The following is a 25,763-nucleotide window of genomic DNA, read 5'->3' as shown; positions in this document are numbered from 1 at the left end:
GTGTGAAATCTTTCCCTGGTCTACAAGCGGAGAACAACTTGGCAAACTATGAGCATTTTAAAAATTTAGTTAAGACATGCTCTTGATTGTCACAGGCCACACTGGGAGGAAATGCAAGATAAATAATTTCTGGAAGCTAGGAGTATAAATGGAGAAGATGGAAAGGAAGGAAATATAAAATATCAACAATTATCAATAACAACCCGGATATTACACAGGGTTTTAAGAGGCAGGGACGTAGGTCAAATGAAGGATGAAACGTTACTGCATCTCAGGAAGCTGGGTGCACTATCTAGTTTCGGACTGGCAACACTAAAACTCCTTCACAGTATTTACGATCATGGTTTTGACCGGATTTGCACGAGATGCAAAAAGATATAAGCACTTCGTTGGCATGATAAGGGAAAGTGATCAAATCAAACCATTTCATTCTGTGATTCACAAGGAACTGCTTGCACTATTTGGTACTCAACTACCCAGACTTCACAATAGGCTCTGCTTCGCATCAACGGGGAGATCGACCCAAAATAGAATAGGGTACATATACCCTATGTACAATGGTGTCTCGAAATGACAGGGAGACTGATAATTGCTAGATATTGACACTTAGGCAAGGAGGGTGGACTGGTGAATGGCAATGGAAAAGTTGATGTATGAAGATTGGGGCTGCCCGAAAAAGACATTTGGGGAGCAAGGAGAGGTAGCTAAAGAGGTCGTCTAAACATAATATCTCTCCATCACTGAAATGGTTTGTGTGCCGAAGCAGCGATGAGAGGCAAAGAGGTGACCCTTATATTCCAAGGTGTTTGAATGAAAGCTTTGAGCAAGAATCAGTACTGCTATGCATTGAACTGTCTACCAGTTTGAATCAGTCGAGTCTTGGTCTCCCAACATTTTTGTACGAGCTTCGCTGATTTTTGGTGAGGCATTTTACAGAAATCAACATTTCATTAAACATGATCTATGCGGCATGTTTGGAGTGCATCTTAAAGATGAAACAGTAATCATATATACACACACACACTCCATTGTTCAACCCTAACCACAGATTAGGAACTAACCAGGACTTAAAGGTGCAATCTCTTTAAGGCTCATGGGCTAGAAGGCTGAATTTGTTGCGGATTCTGAGCTGTGAGCTCTATCCAATGGGACCTTGCCATCTGATGGTGGTTGAAGGTGCAAGGCCTTCAGATCCCACTGGGACTAAGATGGGGCAGATCTGGGCATTCTAAAGGCGTAGGAAAGATCATAAATGGTACTGCCTTATCTGTAACGAACAAGCAAAGGTGGCAAGGAGTTGTCCGTGGTCTTTACCTTGCTCTCCAAGCCATCTGGGCTGCAGAAACAATGCAGTTCATATTCAGTCTTGGTTCACCGAGGGATTCGACAAGTAGATGTCAGGGAACTGGAGCATGCACAGATCTTACTTGTCAGGAGTCAGCTTCTCACTTCACATAAGAGTACCTACGAACCCCTTCTCACAGTCCGATCACAGCAACAAAGGTTTCCATGACTCTAGGCATTGTCCAGCGTGGACGTTCACCAGAATATGTTCTAAATCAGAAAACTGTCCGTCTAGAACAGAGGTGAATGAAGTCCATATGATGTGCAACTTACTGGCTCAAGGGAAGAAGCAGCGATCTACCTAAAACAAGCTGCAGGTGAAACTTACTAGGTTCAAAATCTTAAACTCTCTCTCTCTCGAGAAGGCTGAAGCGCCCTAAGCATCATGTTTGTGTTGGATCATTCCAGCTCGGACTTGTTATCATGCAAATGTCTATTATTTCCACCTTTGTCCAAGTAGTAATGTAATTTTATTAGGACATAGCCGTCCACACAGGAAACAAGATAGGGAGTTTAAGTTCAAGCGAGGCAGGACAAAGTCTCAGTGGACAAATAAAGGGATGGCGACATCTATGCAGTAAACGGCAACCCCCAGGTTTTCCTTTGGAGGGGGAGAGGGCAGTACAAAGGAATGTAAGCCATCATATCCAGAAACTGCAGATACACACATCTTACGAGGGTATGCAGCTTCAGGCACGTCTTAGTCGGTGTGGATTCACTACTTTGTGTGATCACATTGTAAAAGCTGCAACACCATCTGGACATTTACTTGGTCTCACAGAGAACTGTGTTCCAGACTGGATACTGGCTACCAGGACCCCTTGTAGGTCTGTTTAAGAAGACAGTAATATATATTTGGGGCTATATGGAGGTGTTGCTTTTTGAATCAGGGGAATTTTTAAGAAGACCAGACATATCACAGAAAGCATGTTGTAGTGAACATCGCAGTATGACACTTCTATCCCACTGACTAGTGAGTTTACAATCATCATTTTGAGACCCGATTATTCATGACCTCTGAAAATAATCTAACACTCTTTTAGGATAACATTGGTGCAAGTGACTGAATTAGTACTATGGGGCGGGTTCCCACCAAAATAGTAATCTTGAATCAGGTAGAATACAGTGTCCGAGAAAAAACCTGGGCTGAAGCCCGTCCCCAGCAACATCACCAAGCCACAGGTTTCAAGTATGTATGAGCTGCACCAAACCACCTTTAAAGAACGAAAGTAAAATTCTCAAACAAATTTAGCAAAAACTAATTTCATTATTAAAACAGGACCAAAAGACAAAAAAGGGCAAATAAACCAGGACTTGCGATTTTTAAGGACTGTCAAACAGCTCTATGGGTCTATGTGCATTAAAAAAGCAACTACCAGAACCCACTCTTGTACCAAAACGAAAAAAGCCACCTGCAAACTGTCCTACCTCACACAGGTATGATGTCAGGGTCAGTTACATTTCAGGCTGACCTTTTCATAGCTCACACACTTCTCAGGCTGGTAAAGCTCTTTCTCCTGGTCATTCTTAAGGTTCAAAAATGTAGAGAGATCGCTTATCAAATACCAAAGCACAGAGAGCAGAAGGAGGCAGGCTCAACACTCTTCAGCCAGGGCTAATCAAACTTGCCAGTTTCCACGTTGGTGCAAATCTGGTAGGCACTGTCGGCACGCACTTCCCTTCCTTCAAATTCCACGGCACCAGACAGGTAAATATCTTTACCCTGCCTTCTTTGTGATGATCTCTGGCCAGCTAAGGGACAATGTTCTTCCAGGAGAGCTACGGCACAACTTACCAGCACAACTGGTGACATTACAGTTACTGGAAAAGAGAGAGCCTTTCAAATAATGATTTAGTCACTGTTCAGGCTTCAGGTAAAACGTAATTTAAAAAAAAAAAAAACTAATTACGGAAGTGTATCTACCAAAAACTTACATTCACCATTGTATTAGCTTTCAGAAAATGTTCTCTGTACCAGCTTCCCAAGCCAACCTAGGAGAAAAAGTGACTTATTCTCAAGCGGGTGGTTGCAACAGTAGAAAGCTACCATAAATAGTGAAACAACTGCGGAGACAGGTCAACCAGATTATTTAGTATGTTCCACTTTCACCCATTACGCATCTGTGGGTTCCAAAATACTATTTAGGGGTGTCTTGGTTAATTTTAAAAGTAAGCTTTTCTATGTGTCAAAATGGTTTACTATGACACAGGATGGCTGCAATTTCTAGAGATATGCAAGGTTGCACAAGAACTATAGCCAAACTTACAACATGTGGTGTAAAGCCACGCCACTTCCCACCAGTTGTCTTACCTTTATGCGAGTGGTGTACTTTCAAAGTCATTTCACTATGACATTATAGAGTGAACCATGTCAGACATTAAAGAGTGAACAATTTCAGACAGCCACTGCCACTATATGCAAGGCTACCCAGCAAATGCACTCGGACAGGTCTCCTTGAGTCCAATACCAGCTGCGTTTGGAAACCAGCTATTGCGTTTCCTACAATAGGCTTAGCAGCATAGATACTTTATTATTGGTGCTGAATGCTTAAGTGCTTTAAATACATTTGTTGTTGGTTCTCAGCCCTAGGTGCTTCAAATACATTTGTTGTTGGGTCTCAACCCACTGCCAACCGATTTGAATTTCTGTGGATGTGTAGGAAGCTGGCTCTGTATATACTATACCAAAGGAAGGTAAAGTGTGCACAAAGTCCAGTAAATTCCCAGAGGCTTAGGGAAGCTCAAGTAGATAATGCTAAAAGCTCAATTTGTGGTTGTGTGGTCGAACAGTTAGGCGTATAATAAGGCTGTGTTAAGCATTTACTGTACACACCCAGGCAAAAAATAATAGCACACACTCGAACACTGAATCCAGACCAATTGCTTTCTATAAAAAGTTATTGTTTGGTTATATTTTATTTCTATAACCAAGAAATACTCTGTTGCAGGAAAGTAATAGTTTTCAATGCAGTAATACTTTAAAAAATACAGTAGGAATTTGTTTTCAAAGGCAGAAGAAATGCTTTACAGTCTTAGAATTACTTTAGTATTTGTTAATCAGAAATAGTAGCACTTAGCAATGTAAAAGATACAGTTGTATACAATAGATAGAATGCAGTGCAATCCTACAGGAGGAAAAGTGTCATGCATTAGCAGGTAAGTACACGACTTACAATCCCAGTCTTCGGGGGGTTTGATCAACACTGGGCAAGGTTCCGTTTAAGGTAGGTACTGCACCATCAGCTGCACTGGGGCGTCCAGGTTCAGTGGTCACTGGGCCCAATGTAAATTGATGGAGACTAATGGGACCTCGAAGAGACATGTTTTGCAGGTAAGTGCCTGCAGTTTCAGGGCACAGGCAAAGGGGGCACAAGGCAGCACCACCAGCAGCACAGCAACAGGCTGGTGCAGGGTGCAAAATCAGCCTCGGGCACCCTATGCATTTCAATGGAGGTTCTTGGTCACACAAAGAGGATGCAGGCTCGGACCAGGAGGCTAGTTGAAGGTGACCACTGGCTGGGAAGATAAGTTGAAGGGCTAGAGGCGGTTGAGGCACGGTCGGTTGAGCTCCCAAAAGCCGGAGGGCTGAGGATACAGGGGTACCTTCTGGTGTCTTCTCTTCTTAGTTGTAGATGGTCAGGGGGACCCTTCGTGTACAAGCTGCAGGTAACTTCGTGGGGCCCAGGGGAGATCATCCACCGATGGTGACTAGGTCAGGATCAAGTGGGAAACTGCATAGGACAGGTAAGCCACTCGAACCCGGGAAGTGGGCGTCAGGTGCAGAGTGGGTAGGGGTCGCCGATCCACTGGATCCAGAATCCTTGGAGTAGACTCTTTTGGACAGGGCTGGTGTCCTCGGGAGATCTGGTTTTGGCTGAAGAGTGGCAATCTTCCTGGGGTTCTTGGAAGTTACTGGGTACAGGACAGGGGACTTCTTCGCAGAAGCTTTGAGCACGAGACGGGCCAGAAGGGCTGGGGCACAATCAGTAGTCGTCTTCAAGGTTTGACTCAACAGTGTCTTCATCCTTTTCTTCTCGGGTCACAGGAATCTAACCATCAAGGTTCAGGGGTGCCCCTAAATACTGAATTTAGGGGTGTTACATGTATTGGCAGATTTTAGCCAAAGGAGTTACTTGCCTTTAGGGCGACTACGCCATTTGAATGTCCCCTACCTTCGACTGGGACAAATTCTTCCATTCAAGATGGAGGATTTCCTAAGGAGGGTGTCAACCCGGTCCAGGGCACCTTAGGGTTGGTCCTTACAGAGTGGGGACACACCTCTCCTTAATACTAATTTTCCCACTGCCCCTGCCACCAAACGTGGGGCTTGGTCAAGGGGGCGGGCATCTCCACTAGCTGGAGAGGCCCAGGCTCATATATCAAAAGGGCAGGAAGCCATTGAGGCTCACTGCCCTCAATGCTGTTAATGCTTGGGGGTAGGCATGAAGCACTCCATCCCAAGCAGCCTTTGTTTTTGACCAACAACAGCACAAGTCTCCCACCTCAGAATGTCAGAAATAGGTTTGTATGTGGCAGGCTGAGGCAGACCAGTCAGCTGGACACCAGGGAATTGGTTGCTTCTCAGGGAGCTGGTTGTTTCTCAGAGAGCATCGCCAAGATGCCTTCTGAGTGCATTTTGCAATAAATTCAACACTGGCATCAGTGTGGGTTTGGTATGCTGAGGAGTTGGATACCAAACTCCTTAGCATTCAGTAAAGCCATTACGGAGCTATTGAGTTTGTAATGAAAAACTCCCAGCCCATGTACCCAATATGGCTTCAAAGCACTTACGTTTGTGAATGGCACAGACACTGTAGGGGCACACAGCTCGTGCAGCTATGCCCGCCCGCACCTGTGGTATACTGCATCCTGCCATAGGGATTGGAGGGCTGCTAGAGGAGTGACTTACCTATGCCACAGGCAGTGGTTTGTGGGCATGGCACACAAGGATGTTTACCATGTTGACTCTTATGTTCTGTCTGCACCAAAGCACACAGTCTGCAAAGGCAGTGTGTATGTGTTTGGTGACAGGTCCTAGAGTGTGGCACAATGCATGCTGCAGGACTTAGAGACCTTCTCTGGTCACAAGGTGTAGTGGGTTTCTGTTGCAGTAACCCCGCCGCCACTTGTTGCCAGATTTCTGATGCACTTTGACTTGATGTGCCCTGGATCCCTGCTAATCGGGTTCCCTAGGCCTGTGTTCTTTCCAAAAACTGTACATTTGTACCCCCAATTGACACCTCTCTGGCTACATGTAAGAGCCTTGTAAAAGGTCCCATGGGCACTGTGACATGGGAAAGCCTCTAAGGGATGCAGCACATATTGTGCCTACCTTAGAGGTCCTGTACCTTAACACACACACACACACTGCCAGTGCAGGCTGCATGTGATGGTGCAGAAAAATGTTAAGAGTCGACATGGCACACATACCTGTGTGACATGCCTGCAACCCACTGCCTACAGTAGAGGTAAGACACCCCACTAGCTGAGTGCACTATCCCACTGGTGAGGGTACACTTGCATGAGCACTGTACCCCTGCACTCTATAAGTCCATTCTTAGACATTGTAAAGCCAAAAAGAGTATATGATCTGGGAGTTTGTCATTACGAACTCCACAGCATCATAATGGCTTTACTGAATTCTGGGAATTATGGTTGCAAACTTCTCCGCATAATAAACCTACACTGATGCCAGTGTGGGATTAATTATACAATGCACTCAGAGGGCATCTTTCCGCCTTTGCAATGCAACCCCCAGCCTCTCCTGCTAACAGGAGCAGGCCCCCTTCCCGTCTCACCCCCTTTTTGGCAGGAAGACAGAAGGGAAGAATTATCCAACCTCTGCCAACTCTACCCTTGCAGATGGCAGGCACTCTCCCATCAGGATTAGGGATTGTGCCTACTACCCCACGTGGGGTGTGCACACCAAGGGTGTAGTCACCCTAAGGTCAGTAGCCCATTGGTACCCAACCCAAAACACCCCTAAATACAGTTTTTAGGGGGCAGCCCAAAACCAGAAGGAGATTTCCGCAACATGCGAAGGATGAAAGAAGACACACCACAGAGGAGACTGCAGGGAAGAACCAACATGCCCCCAATCCTACCGGCCTGTCTGCAGTTTCCATATATCCTGTGCCAAAAGTCACATTGTCCTGCAGCCAGCGACCTCCAGACCACTGGAAGGACTAAATGCCATCAACAAAGACTGGATTCCCTGGTGTGAGAAAGTGCCATCTTTCTTGCCTTGTTATGCCCCCACTTTTTTCTGAACTGCTGATGTGCTTTGACTGAGTGTGCCCTGGGTTCCTGCGAGCCAGGTACCCAGGGCCTGTGTTCCTTCCCTAAAACTGTGTTGAAACTAAAACCCAATTGGCATCTCTGGCCACCTACCAGCCCCTAGTAAATGGTACCCTAGGTACCCAGGGTATGGTGACCAGAGAAGACCCCTGAGGGCTGCAGTGCTTATTGTGCAACCCTCAGGGGCCCGGTACCCTGACACCCACACACTGCCTTTGCAGGCTGAGTGTCCTGGTGCAGAACTAAACAAAGTCGACATGGCACACATCCCTGTGTGCCATGCCCACAGAAACCACTGCCCTGGCATACTTCAGTCACCCCTCTAGCTGGGTGCCCTATGCCAGAGGTGTGGACTCCGGTGCATGAGCCCTGTGCCCCTACAGTACCCAGGGCCATCCCATGGCCCTGTAAGTGCAGTGATGCCATTAAGAGTATATGGTGCTGGGAGGTTGTCATTACGAACTCCACAGCACCATAATGGCTACACTGAAGACTGACAAGTTTGGTACCAAACTTCTCAGCACATTAAACCCGCACTGATGCCAGTGTGGGATTTAATGTAAAATGCACCAGAGAGCATCTTAGAGATGCCCCTGAAAACCTAACCTACAACCCACGTCTAGGTTGAGTGGCTGCCACACAGCAGACATGTTGCTGGACCCCTGGGTGGAGAGCCCCCTCGCTCTCCTGGGCCTGCAACAATGCACATCCTGGGCGAGGTGCTAGGTCTCCCCAGGATGGGGAGGGGGAAGCTTCAAAGGCATGCCGCCTCTATGAGCTTCTCCAGACCATTTGCTGTGCACAGCAACTAGCCCCCACCAGTCCTGACCCCCACTCTGGCGGGAAAAACTACGTCAGGAATGGGGTGTGCCAGTCTGTGCCAACCCCACCCCTCAGGGGGGGGAGACGAGGTGAAGCACGACCCCGTGCTCCGGCCATCTTGAAGATGGGGAGCCCTGCCTATGACAGCTAGGCTCCTGCCCCCCTCCCACAGGAGAGGAGCACGCTAGGGGGTGTACCTACCCCAGGACAGGGACCTATTGGTCCCTGCCCTATCTGTAACGCCCCTAAATTCAGTATTTTGGGGCTCCCTGAACCTTCCTTCCTCAGATCCCGATAAGAAAAGAAGAAAGATGATCAACAGGAAGAAGACCAGCCGTGCTGCTGCTAACAACAGGACGACAACAACTGAGTTGGCCCCAGCCTTACCTGCCTGTCGATCCTGGAACCTGCTCCTGCCTAATACCGGCGACTCCTGCGGACAGCAACCTTGGGACACCCAGAGGACCTGCCTGCCTTGACCCTCTTAAAGCCTGGGACTGCCATCAGCAGAGGCTCTGCTGCAACAACACCCCTGGTGCCATCTCACTCTGCAGCCGCAGAGCCCGGCCCGTGCCCGAGTGATCCAGGACCACGAGGACATCCCCACAGCGACTGGGACCGAAGTCTATTGCCCAAAGACCCTCCTCGACGACGCCTGCAGCCTCAGGACAGAGGACCCCTCCGACCGCGACCAGTAGGGGGTAAGATCTCCCGACCTCAAAAGACACCCCTGCACCCGGCGCCCCACGGCCCCCTGTGCCCAACTCCTGGGTGCCTACCTATCCTCCAAGACCCCAACTTACCCCTTGAAGTGTTGGTCGCTCCAGAAGATCTTTCGCCCCCGAGCCTGCAGCCTTTGTTCCCTTTTCAAGTTCCTCATTGACTAACATTGAGCACCCGACGGCTCAAAAGCACCCTGCACCCAGCAGCCGAGTGCCCCTGGCAGTGCAACCTGAACCCTTTCCTACTTCCCCATTTGCCCTGAGCAAGTATCCAGGTGCCCAGCTCCCACAGCCGCGTGGCCTTCTAGCCAGCAGCCACCAACCGGAGGCCCCCTTTCCCTCATTGGATAACATTGGGCCTAACTACCTATGCACCCGGCCGCCCCTGTGCCGCTGGGGGTGAACCAACTGTACTTACCTGACCCTGGGGGACCCCTGAGTCTATGCCCAGAACCCTAACTTCACCAGCCAAGTACTCACCTAGAAACCGATAACTCACTTACCTGCCATTGGATAACATTGACTGGTTTGACTCGAAAAATCTTCTATGTGTGAAGTTTTGGAAACTACAACTATTCATATAAAATCACCCAAATTGCGAAGTACTCACCTGTGATCAGGGGAGAAGCCAGTACTATACCGTGTAGCAGAGTACTGAACCGAAAAAGTAATCCTTACCGGGTTTACTAGTAACTTTTATTTTCTCCATAGGAATCCATTGTCTGCTTTTCTATGAAATTTCTTCTGTGACTACTTTTGAAAACTAGAAATATTCTTTAAGAATCATACTTACCTGTTTTGAGTTGAGACCCCAGTGCTGGCCCCAGGAGACCAGTACTGGATTACAAAAGTAACGAGATCGTACTTTACCTGCAACCTGAATTTTCTCCCATTGGATAACATAGCCAGATTCCTGTTAAAAAGTTTCTAAGTGTGAACTTTTAAAATAGCTTTTTATTCCTGAAAGATCACTACAATACCTAAAACGTTTTTGCATAACTGTTTTCAGCTTAGACCCCAGGACTGAACCTAGGAGCCAGTCCTGGAACTACCAAAGTAATCTACAAAGTAATCATCTTTGTTTATATAAGAGAATCCATTGAGCTCAATGCTACATTGTGTGTAGAATTTGTTGCCTACTGTAAACCCTGTACCTATTGTCTTTACAAAGTTTGTTGCCTTTCTGCCAAGTAATCATCTGCGACCTCTCGTATTGAGATCAGTATATTTTCGATGCCTGTTGGTTCTAGAAATAAAACAACTATATCTTTTGATATAAAAACGGTTGGCCTGGAGTTCAGTCTTTGTGTGTGTGAAACCTTTTGTTGACTGAGTGTGTACAACAAATGCTTTACACTGTCCTCTGGTAGTGTCTTACTGCTCGACCAAGCTACCACTTTAGAGAGTAAAGTCACACCTGGCTTTAACCTCTGTTATACCTCTGGGGTTTGTGGACTCTATACACACTGTACCTTATTCTGGTCCAGTATATATAGAACCACTTTCTATACCTGTGAACAGCAGCTTTGTTCAAAACAATCTCCAAAGAAAGACCAGACGCCTGGAACCACCACTGCACCAGTCGCCTACAGCCAGGTCCGAGTGGCCCACCAGTCCCAGCGAGGCCCCACAGCGCTCCAGAGTTTGAGTCCACCATGGGTTGACCCCTCCAGGACTCCAGACATCACATGCAGACTCTCCACGGAGACCCCCCCACATCTGCGAGTGGTCCGGTAAGGTGAAATCCGACCTCAAAGGTCACCCCTGCATCAAGCTGCCCTGGAGAAGAGGACCGGAGGTGCACCTAGGTACCAGAGGCCTCCAACTTACCTGCCCAGCTGTTGGTTCCTTCCTGAAGACTTTCTGGACTGAGCCTGCGGCCAAAATCCAATAACGGCAACTCCCATTGAAAACAAACGGGAGCCCGACACCAAATCCGTACTCTGTACCGAGCCGCCCCTGTGGGTGCACCTTGTTTGCTAACTCGGATCCCCTTTGCCCTAAGCTTAACCCTAGGAGCTTTGCTCCCTCAACCTTGTGGTCTGCCCTAGAGCAGCCATCAACAGACTGCCCCTAGCACCATAGGCTAAAATGGGGCCTCAGGACTCTGCATCCAGCCGTCCAGGTGCCATCGAGGGTAGTTTTTGAGTGCATACTTGACCCGGGGGGAACCCTTGTTATAACACCAGAAACTCAATCCTGAAGACCGATTACTTACCAGCAAACCCATATCCTAAATTTTTCTTCTCAGGATTGCATTGGCCAGTTTCCTCTGAAAAACTTCAGAGTGTTAAGGGTGTTTGTATGGAAAAATAAGAAACTGTGTTTTTATGAAAACTGTTTTACTTACCTTTTATCTAGGAAATGTCACAGGGCAATATCTAGCGAGATCACAATGAGTAGAAAAGTTATCTAAAAAGTACTCTAAAACGTAATGTAAAAGTAATTCCAACTGTTTTGAAAAATTTTACAAACCTGTAACAAAAGTCATTTTCATCCAACTTGCTTATTGATCAATCTGTCTTGAAAATTACAATTTTACTTACCTGTACCAAGTCCTGTTTGGTTCTAAAAATAAAATACAACTTAAGAAATATTTTTGATACAAACAATTGGTCTGAGTTCAGTCTTTGAGTGTGTGATATCATTTCTTGTCTCAGTGTGTGCAATAAATGCTTTACACCACCCTCCGATAAAGCCTTACTGCTCGCCCACACTACCACAAATACGGTATTATCTACTTTTACCTCTGCCTACCTCTGGGGTTCCACTGGACTCTGTGCACACTATACCTTACTTTGGTATATTATATAGAGAGCCAGCTTCCTACACAAGGCCCATGGCACCTTTTACAAGTGACTTACATGTGAGCAAGAAGTGTGTCAATTAAGAAAACAAAGGTATAGTTTTGGGAAAACACAGGTACTGGGAACCTGCTTGGCAGGGACCCAGTGCACACTCAGTCAAAGTGCATCAGAGATCAGGCAAAAGGTGGGGGTAACCATGCAAAAAGGGGAACTTTCCTACAGGATTTATCTTATTTGTAGCCGATAACAGTGCTCATCCTCTTTGAGGTTTTGGCACTGTGTGGGCAAAAGAGTTTATTGTACGTTATTCACTGTGTCCTGATTTTTCAGATACTCAAACGCCTAGAGAAAACTAGAACTGTTAAACTTCACCACGCTGGGCAGACAACTGCGAAAGGGACTAACCAGATAATCCAACCAGAGTGCAACAGCATTGGCAGCCCTGGAAAACCAGTGGTTAAGCATGTAACCCACACAGGATTTTGCCCAATAACCCCTAGAAAACACCCCACAACAGTCTGTGCGCCATCTTGGTCCAAAGACGGTACTACAAATGATAACAAACAATGAATACTGAGAAAAGTAAAAACAACTTACTGATCATTACTGCTCTGCCCTTTGGGTCAACTGCTAAGAATTGACCAGGAACAATCCTGCGGCATCCACTCTTGCCAAATGTCTCCTGGTGGATCTTCTCAAAGATGTTTTTGGAAGGCTGATACTCAAGGATCACAATACGGCCCGAGTCACTGCCTACCACAATGTAGTCCTTGGTTCCACCCGTGAGGCGGAAGGCCATGAGGGAGCGGATGATCCCAAACACCTCAACTGTCAGCAGAGTGTGCACCTTCCCCGTGTTGGCATCGGGACGCAGGAGTTCCAGTATCTTTCCTCGGGACACAACAATTTCTTGCAATTTGGTTCCTATGATGAAAGCGGACAGAGTAAGAGTTCCTTCTATTGTGACATCCAATACAAAAATGCTTTTCTTCAATGAGGGCCAAACACTCCTGTAGACATGTCTACAACATACCTCCACAAAAAGTGCTCAATTTTACATACATGCCAGAACCCATAATATATGCAACTCTTTGTGGAGAATTTGGAGGGTCTGTTAAATTTAAAGGGCGGCGGTAAAAGTGCCCCAAAAAATTTGGTTGGATGCTTTTAAAATATTAGACCTGCACCTCTGAGCTATAGATTTTGAATCTATTGTATAGCAGGCAGCTGAATATCTGAAAGGGATTGCGAAACTATAGGGAGGGGGGGATCAATGCAGTGCAAGATGTTTGTTACTACAATAAAAACATCAAGTGAACTATGCTTTCAAACATGAATTAATTTCAATGTTTATGATGGGAGCCCACTTTTCGGACTTCTCCACGGCCTCCATCATGACACCTAGGTGCAATTTCAACTTTATATCCATCTACACCGAAGGGCACTGAAATGTTAGATGGTGCATTACATGTTATGTAACAACTCCATGATGAAAACAAAGTTCTCATACATTTAGCAAAAAGGGGAATGCTTCAATATTGACAACAAAATATAACATTCACGAACAGTGCTTTAGAAGAAATCATGATGCAAGTTTGAAAGCATTTAGAAAACCCAAAACTACAGCACTACTAGTGACAACATGAGCACTTACCTGAAAAGTTCCCATGGATTGCATAGCTAATGCCCGTGGCTCTCTGCAATGTCAGGTTATAAAGGAACATGACAGCGGTAAAGACGCCTTAGCAGGTCGGACTAGCACTTCTTAATGGTGGCACAAAAGCCTGTGGGAGAAAAAATAAATAAATTGGGTTACACAACACTCAAACAATCAGTAGTCATATACCTGAGAATTAAAAAGCAACAAGTCTTTTTTGTGCCTTGACTGGACGTGCGCAATCACGGATGAAAATCCAACCAATACGATTAGCATACCCAAATAATGTCCTGGACCTACTAGAATCAAAGTTTGTTAGGCCTCACCTCATTGAACAGCAAGGCATCTAACATTCCCATTATTACCAAGCGTCAATATCAAGTCGGAGATGAGCACAAACAGGTCGCTGCCAATTTTAGACCAACTTCTCAGGGAGTACTACGGTTGCACTTAGTGCACTGATTTAACTTTTATTACAAAAGTTAATGTTATCTCGATCGCAGGATGCGGATTGAAGCATTTAATTATATTGGCAAAGTAACAAACATTCAAGATCTGATTAACGCTCTCAAAAACACAGGGGAATTAATATGTACAAGAAAAAAACAACAGTAAAGCAGAACAGCACTATTCAGGGGGAATGGAGGAAGCAACAACAGTCTTTCAGTTCAGCTAAATGGCAAAGAGTGGCATGCTGTTCAAAAGAACACAAAAATAAACGCTAACCTTTGTAGTAATGGACTTCTCTATTTCTACCACACCTACAATGTGCATGTGCTGGAAGTGAAACGACCTGCATTTTTGCCATTCCAGTGCAAATGAATGTGTCCCCAATAATATGTTACTTGTAACAAGCGCACCAGAAAATAGATTCACACTCTTCAGTGCAAATGTGTTATTACCACAGTGGTGTGTACCCCACTTTAGAAAATAAATGAAGGCCTCAGGTTCCATTCTGGTGCCACTTTACAGAAGAGCCAACTGCAGCTATATTGACACGGTTTAATTACTGTAATGTTACCACATAGCACGGATTTAACCGCTTGCGTGCTTATGTCGGCCAACGGCCGTCACGCGCACTACCGTCGTAGTGCTGCGCACGTCTGTTGGCCGCCGCGGCCCCGCCCATTCTGCTAAACCGACGCATCGCAGCGGAATTGCCACCGCGGTTAATGCCTTTCGTTCTGGTTATAGTTAACCCCTTCGATGCTTGTGACGGAACCGTTCAGTCATCAGTCACGGCTGAGCTGTGCTGATGACGGAACGGTTCCGTCACGACCGCGCCCTGTTCTGGAATGTCCAGCACAGGGGCGGAATCGGCGCCGCACGGAAGCGGTTAAACACCTTTGTTTACAAATAATGCACCTTAGTAAAAGGACAGTTTAAATCATATATGCAAAATAGTGGAGTTATGTGATTCCATGGCTGTGGTGTTTTCTTCTTAATTATGGATCTGTTGCATTTGCCACTTTTAACAAAAAAACTGTGTTCTAGATCAATTGTATCAAACAATATTTTTAAATGTGGCAACACGTTCTGCAGCACAGAAGACCCTTTGCAAATGTTGACCTTTCAGTTGCCTGTTGCTGTATTTGGGTGTTATATTGGTACTTTTTTTTAAAGTATTTTTATTGGTATTTACAAATTACATATTGCAAAAGACATACGGATAACATAGCAGGTTTCGCTGTTGGTCATTTGGGCAGCAATGGTTGTTTTATCTGTCTTTGCTTGTCTGCCCCACGTAGACTAGCTCACATAGAACATAAAACACATAGTTTGTTGCGATTGCGCGCGTATCTAGTTGGTACATAAAACATAAAAGTGAATGCTGGTTATTTGGTGACAGAGCGTCGGATCCTTGAAATTGCGTCAACTGATCTGGGTTTAATCCATCATCATTCTTTAGCTCACTCCGCCACCCCAGTTCAGACATGGCCTTATGCAAATCAGTCTGACCCTGTGCCTCATGGGAACAGTCCAGCCCAAACTGCCAAGCCATGTCTTCCCTGGACTGGAAACAAGTATCCTGGGACCGGTTTCTGGCTAATCAGTCGTCATCAGCCAGGCTAGCTTGAACCCAGTGGCAAAGTGAGCAAGGGACCCACGTCTGGGCATACCCTGCCAACTTAGGGCGAACAAAGCAAACGTGGGTCCCTTGCTCACTTTGCCAAATACAGACTGCAAAATCGTTGAATCAGCGGCCAAAACACACACAGGACAGAATGTCATCGTTAGCCCTGGCTCCCACCACGACGGATCAACATGGCCAGCAAGTGCCCCGTGTTCTGGACCCCAACCCCATTGGGAAATAAGAAAGCGTCAGGTCCCCCAAAGGATTCTCCAGTCCCTCACAAAGTGTCAAAAGAAAAGACTGAGGAAAGCCAGAAATAAGTACAGTCTATGGGCCCCTCAAGTCTTTCATCCTGCATACAATCAAACAGGTTTACCCTATCTTTGCATAAATTAACTTAGCAATGGTTGCCTCACCTGGAGTCAACTCCGTTACCTCCCTGCCCAGCGGTACGCTCACAGCCATGAAACTCAGCACAGGATTTTTACCATAGATGCTCCGAAAGACTCCTCTCAAAGTATAAAACCTACCACACCATGTAATCTGGGCCAGTCTCCACTTATCGCATGTTTGACGAAATAAAGCTGGGCTTTTTGCTTGACTTTCAGTCCAAGGGTCGCCAGAACACTAAACCAGGGAAACTTTCTAAAGCTTTTCAGGGCTCTCCTTTTTGTCGTCCATATGGCCTCAGAGGACATTACTTCAGTTGAATTTTTCATTGATACTATGTTCCCCTCAAAAGAATCCATGCTGGTCTCATAATCAGCAACAAAACAGAACACAGTCATCAAAGTCACAGAGGTTTTCAAGGAATGGGGCATAAACATCATTCCCTACACCTGCCCCACCCTCCTAGCACTATCCCTCGCTTCATAACTAAGTGCCAGCAATTTGTCCATTTTGTCAGTGCTGGGAGGAACACGTAAAATTCACCAGCTTACGAAAAAGCATCAGCAACTCAAACCTCACAAAGACCAACCCACTCAGAGCTCGGATTGGGGCTGGCTCTCGGGAGCCCTAAACACAAGGAGCAAAACCTCACTCTGCAGTCCAAAGAAAGGGATTGATCACGCGCCCCTCGAACTAGACTCCTGGAATATAGCCAGCTTGGACAGACAACTAGGGTCAGGCGATATTCCCTTTATAGCATCTATCAGACCTAATTGCCCTACAAGAGGCATGGGCAGCGCGCACCCCATAATTTTAGGTTTCCTACAAACCAGCAGAAAAAACAATTAAAAGTGGTCGCCCCTCCAGGGGGCTAGCCACCAACTCCACTCTGTCCGTGGCCAAAATTATAGAGTATCTCCCGGACCCAGATCCCGGTATTCTGATTTCTATACCCTTCAACACAAAGCATGAGCGAGATTTGAACATAATAAACGTCTACATTCAACTCACCCCAAATTAAAAAAATCAACACCATCAAGAAAATCAAATCCGGTGGCTTAAATGAAATGCACAGTGCTTCAGAAACTGACTTTATCACAAGAGAGTTCAACATGAACCTGATTAGTTCTGGTCCACTCGACAAATTCCTTACCCAACAGAACAACTACTGGGACATACAGCCAAAGGTGTCAAACATCAGGACTCGGAAAGACAAACTTGGGGAGAACCTTGTGCTAGACATCGAGCACCATGGGATGAGGTTGCTCGGGCAGTCGATCACTTGGGGACTGTCCAGCAAATTGTACCAACATCGGTCCATGGTTGGAGTACAGCATCGATTACACTTTTTTTTTTTTTTTAATCGCTCTCTATTCCCTTTAGTATTCTCTTTCCAAATTGCAGAGCACTGTGAAAGCGCCTACATTCTACAAATACTGTCTCTAGGCCTAAAAAGAAAGGTCGTCGAGAGCAGAACTGTTACACTCTGCTCCCAATTCACCACAAACTACAAGAAACTGAAATGGCCAGAATCCACTATAAAGAAAACGGTCAACACCCTCAAGTTGGCGCTAGAGGAATCTGAAAGATGAAACCTAATCCTCCTTGCAACATGGCAAAAACTAATGCTTTGCAAACAAGAATAGCAACACAGACCGCTTACCCAGGACCCACTTCAGGGTTCCATGAGGTCACTGTCAAATAGCTAACAAGCATTAGAAATGCAATCGGGCTCGGATTTATTTGAGTTTGAGCTAATGGCATTGTAAATGCCAATGTCTTTTTGCCATGTGTTATGGAGTGTGTGCATGTGGTGTGTAGTGGAAGTATCTTGGTTGAATTGTAATTTTACCAATGGTGGCATGCTGTGCTTTATATGAATATGTTTAAAAGTAAAGTGTACCATACTGCCATTGCTTGGTGGAAAAGTGCACTGCCGGCTGGAGGTGTGTGTGCCTGGTGGAAGGGTGCACTGACGGCTGGTGGGTGTGTGCTTGGTAAAAGCGTGCACAGATGGATGATGGTTGTTGGTGTTTGTGCATGGTGAAAGCATTCATTGACGGCTGGGGGTGTGTTGTTGTGTGTGTTGTTTTCTGTGTGCTGGTGAGTGTGTGGTGGTGAGTCTGTGGGGGTGAGCCTGGGGAGTGAGTGTGGTGGTGAGTGTGTTGTGTTGAGTGGTGACAAGTGTGTGGTGTTGAGAGACTGAGGTGTGTGGTTTGTGTGTGCGTTATGTGTGTGTGGTGTATGTGTGTGTGGTGTTTTCTGCACACTCACACACTGCCCCTACACATTCACACACTGCTCACCCGCACACTCCCAATGTCACCCTGCATAGTCACCCACTGTTTACCCTGCACACTCATTCTGCACACTCACACAATGTGCACCCTGACACACTGTCTCTGCTGTCGCTCTGCACGCGCACTCGCTCTGCACGCGCACTCGCTCTGCACGCGCACTCGCTCTGCACGCGCACTCGCTCTGCACTCGCTCTGCACTCGCACTCGCTCTGCACTCGCACTCGCTCTGCACTCGCTCTGCACTCGCACTCGCTCTGCACTCGCACTCGCTCTGCACTCGCACTCGCTCTGCACTCGCACTCGCTCTGCACGCGCACTCGCTCTGCACTCGCACTCGCTCTGCACGCGCACTCGCTCTGCACGCGCACTGCACTCGCTCTGCACTCGCTCTGCACTCGCTCTGCACTCGCACTCGCTCTGCACTCGCACTCGCTCTGCACTCGCTCTGCACTCGCTCTGCACTCGCACTCGCACTCGCTCTGCACTCGCACTCGCACTCGCTCTGCACTCGCACTCGCACTCGCTCTGCACTCGCACTCGCACTCGCTCTGCACTCGCACTCGCACTCGCTCTGCACTCGCTCTGCACTCGCACTCGCACTCGCTCTGCACTCGCACTCGCTCTGCACTCGCACTCGCTCTGCACTCGCACTCGTACTCGCTCTGCACTCGCTCTGCACTCGCACTCGTACTCGCTCTGCACTCGCTCTGCACTCGCACTCGTACTCGCTCTGCACTCGCTCTGCACTCGCACTCGTACTCGCTCTGCACTCGCTCTGCACTCGCACTCACTCTGCACTCGCACTCACTCTGCACTCGCACTCACTCTGCACTCGCACTCACTCTGCACTCGCACTCACTCTGCACTCGCACTCACTCTGCACTCGCACTCACTCTGCACTCTGCTGCCACTCTGCACTCTGCTGCCACTCTGCACTCTGCTGCCACTCTGCACTCTGCTGCCACTCTGCACTCTGCTGCCACTCTGCACTCTGCTGCCACTCTGCACTCTGCTGCCACTCTGCACTCTGCTGCCACTCTGCACTCTGCTGCCACTCTGCACTCTGCTGCCACTCTGCACTCTGCTGCCACTCTGCACTCTGCTGCCACTCTGCACTCTGCTGCCACTCTGCACTCTGCTGCCACTCTGCACTCTGCTGCCACTCTGCACTCTGCTGCCACTCTGCACTCTGCTGCCACTCTGCACTCTGCTGCCACTCTGCACTCTGCTGCCACTCTGCACTCTGCTGCCACTCTGCACTCTGCTGCCACTCTGCACTCTGCTGCCACTCTGCACTCTGCTGCCACTCTGCACTCTGCTGCCACTCTGCACTCTGCTGCCACTCTGCACTCTGCTGCCACTCTGCACTCTGCTGCCACTCTGCACTCTGCTGCCACTCTGCACTCTGCTGCCACTCTGCACTCTGCTGCCACTCTGCACTCTGCTGCCACTCTGCACTCTGCTGCCACTCTGCACTCTGCTGCCACTCTGCACTCTGCTGCCACTCTGCACTCTGCTGCCACTCTGCACTCTGCTGCCACTCTGCACTCTGCTGCCACTCTGCACTCTGCTGCCACTCTGCTGCCACTCTGCACTCTGCTGCCACTCTGCACTCTGCTGCCACTCTGCACTCTGCTGCCACTCTGCTGCCACTCTGCACTCTGCTGCCACTCTGCACTCTGCTGCCACTCTGCACTCTGCTGCCACTCTGCACTCTGCTGCCACTCTGCACTCTGCTGCCACTCTGCACTCTGCTGCCACTCTGCACTCTGCTGCCACTCTGCACTCTGCTGCCACTCTGCACTCTGCTGCCACTCTGCACTCTGCTGCCACTCTGCACTCTGCTGCCACTCTGCACTCTGCTGCCACTCTGCACTCTGCTGCCACTCTGCACTCTGCTGCCACTCTGCACTCTGCTGCCACTCTGCTGTCACACTGCACTCACACTGCACTCACACTGCACTCACACTGCACTCACACTGCACTCACACTGCACTCTCAACTCTCAAACTGCACTCTCAACTCTCAAACTGCACTCTCAACTCTCAAACTGCACTCTCAACTCTCAAACTGCACTCTCAACTCTCAAACACCACTCTCAACTCTCAAACACCACTCTCAACTCTCAAACACCACTCTCAACTCTCAAACACCACTCTCAAACTGCACTCACAACTCTCATGCTGCACTCACAACTCTCATGCTGCACTCTGTAACTGCACTCTCAACTCTCATGCTGCACTCACAACTCTCATGCTGCACTCTGTAACTGCACTCTCAACTCATGCTGCACTCACAACTCTCATGCTGCACTCTGTAACTGCACTCTCAACTGTCAAACTGCACTCTCAACTCTCAAACTGCACTCTCAAACTGCACTCTCAATGTGCACTCTCAACTCTCAATGTGCACTCTCAACTCTCAATCTGCACTCTCAACTCTCAATCTGCACTCTCAACTCTCAATCTGCACTCTGCACTCTGCACTCTCAAACTGCACTCTCAAACTGCACTCTCAAACTGCACTCTCAACTCTCAAACTGCACTCTCAAACTGCAGTCTCAACTCTCAAACTGCATTTACAAGTTGTGAAATGAATTCTTTGGCGGACTGTTCTAAAAACGACATAATCAAAGTATGTGTTCCGAGTTGCTAGACTTGGGGAGTTCTACAAACTTTCCTACCAATGTTCTTTACTTTATAAAAAATAAAAACAATAAAACTTAGCACACTTCCTCTTTTGCCATCGCGCAAACGCTGCAACTAGCAGGATACCTAGATTCCATTCGGGGTTTCTCCCAGAGCTCGGAAGAATAGAATTTAAGTCAAGAACGGAAATCTACTTCTGCTGCTCCGCCTTTCAGCACGACGGTCAATATACAGTCCCCAATGTTGATAGGGCGCGAGCATCTGTATCAGCCCCACGCAGCCCTCGTGACACGCTTTGCCAGGCGCGTCTGTAGGAAGCTGGCTCTGTATACCCTATACCAACAAGCATTTACAATGCAACAGTCTCGCCTTTGCAAGAGTTAGAGCTATTGGCATTATAAATGACAACATTTTTAGTTATGTGTTGGTTTTGAAATCAGATAAATAAATGGCATTGTCATTTACAATGCCAAAAGCTTAATCTCTCGTAAATGCGACACCGCCAGACACACACACACACACACCGCCAGACACACACACCGCCAGACACACACCGCCAGACACACACACACACACCGCCAGACACACACACACACACCGCCAGACACACACACACACACCGCCAGACACACACACACACACACACACACCGCCAGACACACACACACACCGCCAGACACACACACACACACACACACACCGCCAGACACACACACACACACACACCGCCAGACACACACACACACACACACCGCCAGACACACACACACACACACCGCCAGACACACACACCGCCAGACACACACCGCCAGACACACACACACACACACACCGCCAGACACACACACACACACACCGCCAGACACACACACACACACACCGCCAGACACACACACACACACACCGCCAGACACACACACACACACACCGCCAGACACACACACACCGCCAGACACACACACACACCGCCAGACACACACACACACCGCCAGACACACACACACACCGCCAGACACACACACACAGAGCCAGACACACACACACAGAGCCAGACACACACACACAGAGCCAGACACACACACACAGAGCCAGACACACACACACAGAGCCAGACACACACACACAGAGCCAGACACACACACACAGAGCCAGACACACACACACAGAGCCAGACACACACACACAGAGCCAGACACACACACACAGAGCCAGACACACACACACAGAGCCAGACACACACACACAGAGCCAGACACACACACACAGAGCCAGACACAACACCAAGCCACCATCTTTCTTTGACGGTGACTGGACGGTAGCTGGACTGAGTTTTCTGACTCCTTACAATCTCACCAATGGAACGCTTCCCCATTGGGTGACCTGGACAAATAAGCAGTTTTGCCATCTGCAGGAAGTCCTACCCACAAAGGGCGGGACATCCTGTGTCAGTTACACATCTACATTTGGAATGATGGTTGATGGAGTCTGAAGTGGAGGTAACATTGCATAGCCGGAGGGAGTCAATGGAAAAGGAACCTCGCTAAAGTGAATGGGGCCTAAAACTGTAGGTGAGGATGTGTGGAAATGTGGATGGGGCAGGAGACGTGCAGGGGGAAAGTTTTGAGAGCCCATCAGCACCATCTCTCCAGCCTTTCATGGTCCCTCGCTGCAGAATCAACAGGTGCAAAAAATGCAGAATATGGCCATAATCTTTCCTCGCTTTGCACTTCTGTAACAATTTGAAGTTGTAATTTGCTAATTTTGTTACTGCATGCATACTGACTATATGCAGTGTGTGATCCTGGAACATGTGCCCCGCAGCCTATGTCAAGCTCTACATTATAAAAGAACAAAATTACATGTTCAGCTCCAGGCTGGCAGCTTGGTAAAATGCAGAATTGTTGAAGGTTGGTAGAGCCAGTTACAGGCCAGGCTGTGTTTCTGAAGAGCTGAATGTGTTTGGGAGAGACAGCCACCTGTGTGTTGGGCCTGTGCCTCTGAAAGACTAAGATACACGCAGATATAGCCTGCCAGTACTACTCCCGGTGCTATGCAGGCCTGCCCTCCCGGGGGCACGTCACACCCTCCACAGACTGCAGGACAGGGGCTCTTGACCCAGACGGTGGGGCTGCTCTGGCCCAGACACTTTGCCAAACCTCGGCCCCTCGGGCCACAAGCACTTCGGAAACTCAGAGGCCGCGGCTTGCTTTGATGGCAGCGAGAGATTTGCAAAACATCGGAGGTTATTGATGTCGATTGCGGAAGCCGCGGTTTACTCCTCGAGGAAGCGCCGCTTATCAAAGTCCCTGGCGGACCCTCTCAGGCCGCGCCGTCCGGCGGGCGGGGCGTCATTCGAACCAGCGGACCCTCTTTTGGCCAATTGTCCGGCGCTGCTTGGAAGTGCTAGACGGGGCTCGGATGGCCCAAACAGGCCAGGAAGCTACCGCTCTGCCCCAGGCCCCATTGCCGCGGTTACCCATCACTGAGGCCGCTGTCCTTGCGTGAGGTTCACACGGCTCTAGGGCGGGACCCCTCTAATCTGGGGGCTGGCGGGAAGCTTCATGACGTCAGATTCAGACAAAACGCACAACCCACCCCCTCCCGGGTTCACACGCAGTGGGCAGGCCGCTTCCTGCACCGTAACACCGGTTGGGATCGTTGTGACGTCACTACTCGTAATACAGGATTACAAGCGCTTAGAGATCTGCTTTTCATATTGTAGCCAAGATCCTACACTCTAACAGCCCTGAAATAAGAAAATAATATATGGGAATGCACACAGAAAAATAATAATAACAATCACCTTTTTGCCGTCCAGGCCGTGCACGGCGTCCTCGGCATCTCGTGGGTCTGCTAACTCTGCGAAGTAAACTAAACAAGGGGGCTTGTGAGGCAAGAGGGGGCTTTGCATTTATACAGCTCGCCATGACACAGCCTTTACTCTTTTAGCCCCGTCCCACTCGGACGGGCTTGGCCGGACTTCCTGCTGACTTTAAAGGTTTCTTATCTTCTGTATGGGGCCATCTGGACCCATAAAGAAGATAAGAAACCTTTTACTTCAGCAGTAAGTCAAGGAACCCAGTCTGAAAAGGACGGTGCTAAAAGAGAAAGAAGAACGTCACTACGACCTCTTCTCCAATGGCTGGCCACCGTTTAGGAGGCCAGCCAATGGAGAAGAGGGGCGGGGCTTAACCCTCGCTAGTGAAGTACACCCTGAAACATAAAATCTCGCGAGCTCGACTGGGCATGTGCACAGTACGCCACGCGAGACCTAAAAAGAGTTATAGTGTGCAAAAGAGTCCAGCAAGTCCGCAAAGGTATGGCAAAGGATAAAGTAGATAATACCTTACTCTCAATGTTAGTGGCAGCTGGGCTGAGCAGTTAGGCTTATCAGAGGGTAGTGTTAAGCATTTATTGTACACACAGGCATGGGGGGTGGGTACCTCGCAGAGGCACTGGTTGCAGGCAGAGACCCGCAGTCTCAGAGCAAATGCCCCGGGGGGTTGAAGTGAGCACGTGGGGCGTCTACAAAGCAGCACCAAAGCTACACCACCAGTGGCTGGGTGCACATCAGCGTCGGGCATCCAATGCTTCTCAATGGAGTTAATCGGTTTCGGAGAGAGGCAGCAGGCTTGGACTAGGAGTCTGGACGAAAGCAACCAATGGCTGGGCATGTAAGTTGGATAGCTGGGGGAAACCTGGGCACTGTTGGCTGGGCTCCACAAAGTCAGGGGCGGAGGGTGCCTTGTCTATTTAGCCAGATCCGGTCGGGGGAGACCCTTCGACCAGAGGCTATAGGTGGTTGAAAGGGGGTGGGGTGCTTGGATCAATAAGGCACAGATGCGGACGAAGTACGGATCGATGGGGGTCACTTCACAGGATAGAGCGGTGCGATGTTGCGGATCCCCCGGATCCGAAGACTAGTGTTGGTTTCTTCGCTGGACAAATCTGGCGACGACAGGAGTCTTTGTCAAAGACAGCATAGGTCCTTTGGAGTTCGTGGGGTTGCTGGCTGCGGGCCACACTGGTTTCTGGAAGCAGGGTCTCTGGAGGAGGTGACAGGCTAGTAGGGCGGGGGCCAAGTCAGTCATCCTCTTCTCCACTGCTGCACAGCTCTTCGGGCCTTCTTCTTAGGTCATCGTATCTCAGGAGCAAGGTTCAGGGATGTTCCTAACTATCTGGCTTTAGGGGCGCTACAGCGGTGTGCAGGTTGGGACCAATGGGCCCCTTCCCTGGGGTGTCTACCCCACCCGTTATGCCGCCTTCCAGAGGAAGCGGCATATGCAGCATCCCGATTGGGAAGCCCCCTCCCCCTTTCAAGATGGAGGGTACTAAGATGTGTACTTCACTTTACCTCCCCCACCTGAGAGCTGGGGTTGGCAAAGGTGGGCACAACTCCCTTCCTTCCTAGGTTTTCCTGTCAATTCTCCTATCCAAAATAGGGGACAGAATTGGTGAGAGCCAGCTGCTGCTAGCAGCAGAGGCTGGGAGTAGCTAACAAAGACGGCAAGCCATTGAAGTTTCCAGTTTGTGGACCCAGCCCATCCAGGGGGGAGGAGGCATGGCACCTCTGCCCAGGATGTGCTTTGGTTCAGGACCCAGAGAGCTGAGGGCTCTCTACCGAGGGGTCCAGAAAACTCTCTGGTGGCGGCGGCGGCTGATGGAGGATAGCCATTCAGGAACACACCAGGGTTGGTTGTTT

The 25,763-nt window shown here is 48.6% G+C and overlaps 1 protein-coding gene across 5 annotated transcripts in view; it reads right to left on the bottom strand.

The window, feature by feature from the left end:
* Nucleotides 1–25,763, bottom strand: part of SF3B3 (splicing factor 3b subunit 3) — a 126,519-nt gene that overhangs the window by 93,746 nt on the left and 7,010 nt on the right. For 4 of the 5 annotated variants that reach the window (XM_078671197.1, XM_078671198.1, XM_078671195.1 and 1 more), the window contains exons 2-3: nt 13,647–13,776; nt 12,590–12,916 (exon numbers count right to left, since the gene is read on the bottom strand). In XM_078671197.1, the coding sequence (XP_078527323.1) occupies nt 12,590–12,916; nt 13,647–13,716 (397 nt within the window). In that variant the 5' untranslated portion in view covers nt 13,717–13,776. Of the gene's footprint in view, nt 1–3,279; nt 3,337–12,589; nt 12,917–13,646; nt 13,777–25,763 lie in introns of those variants that run through there. The other variant, XM_078671200.1, reaches the window with a different exon arrangement.

The sequence above is a fragment of the Lissotriton helveticus genome, chromosome 12 (assembly GCF_964261635.1).
Source record: "Lissotriton helveticus chromosome 12, aLisHel1.1, whole genome shotgun sequence".
In the NCBI taxonomy this organism is placed as follows: Eukaryota; Metazoa; Chordata; class Amphibia; order Caudata; family Salamandridae; genus Lissotriton; species Lissotriton helveticus.
This window is presented reverse-complemented; position numbering and strand designations above follow the sequence as displayed.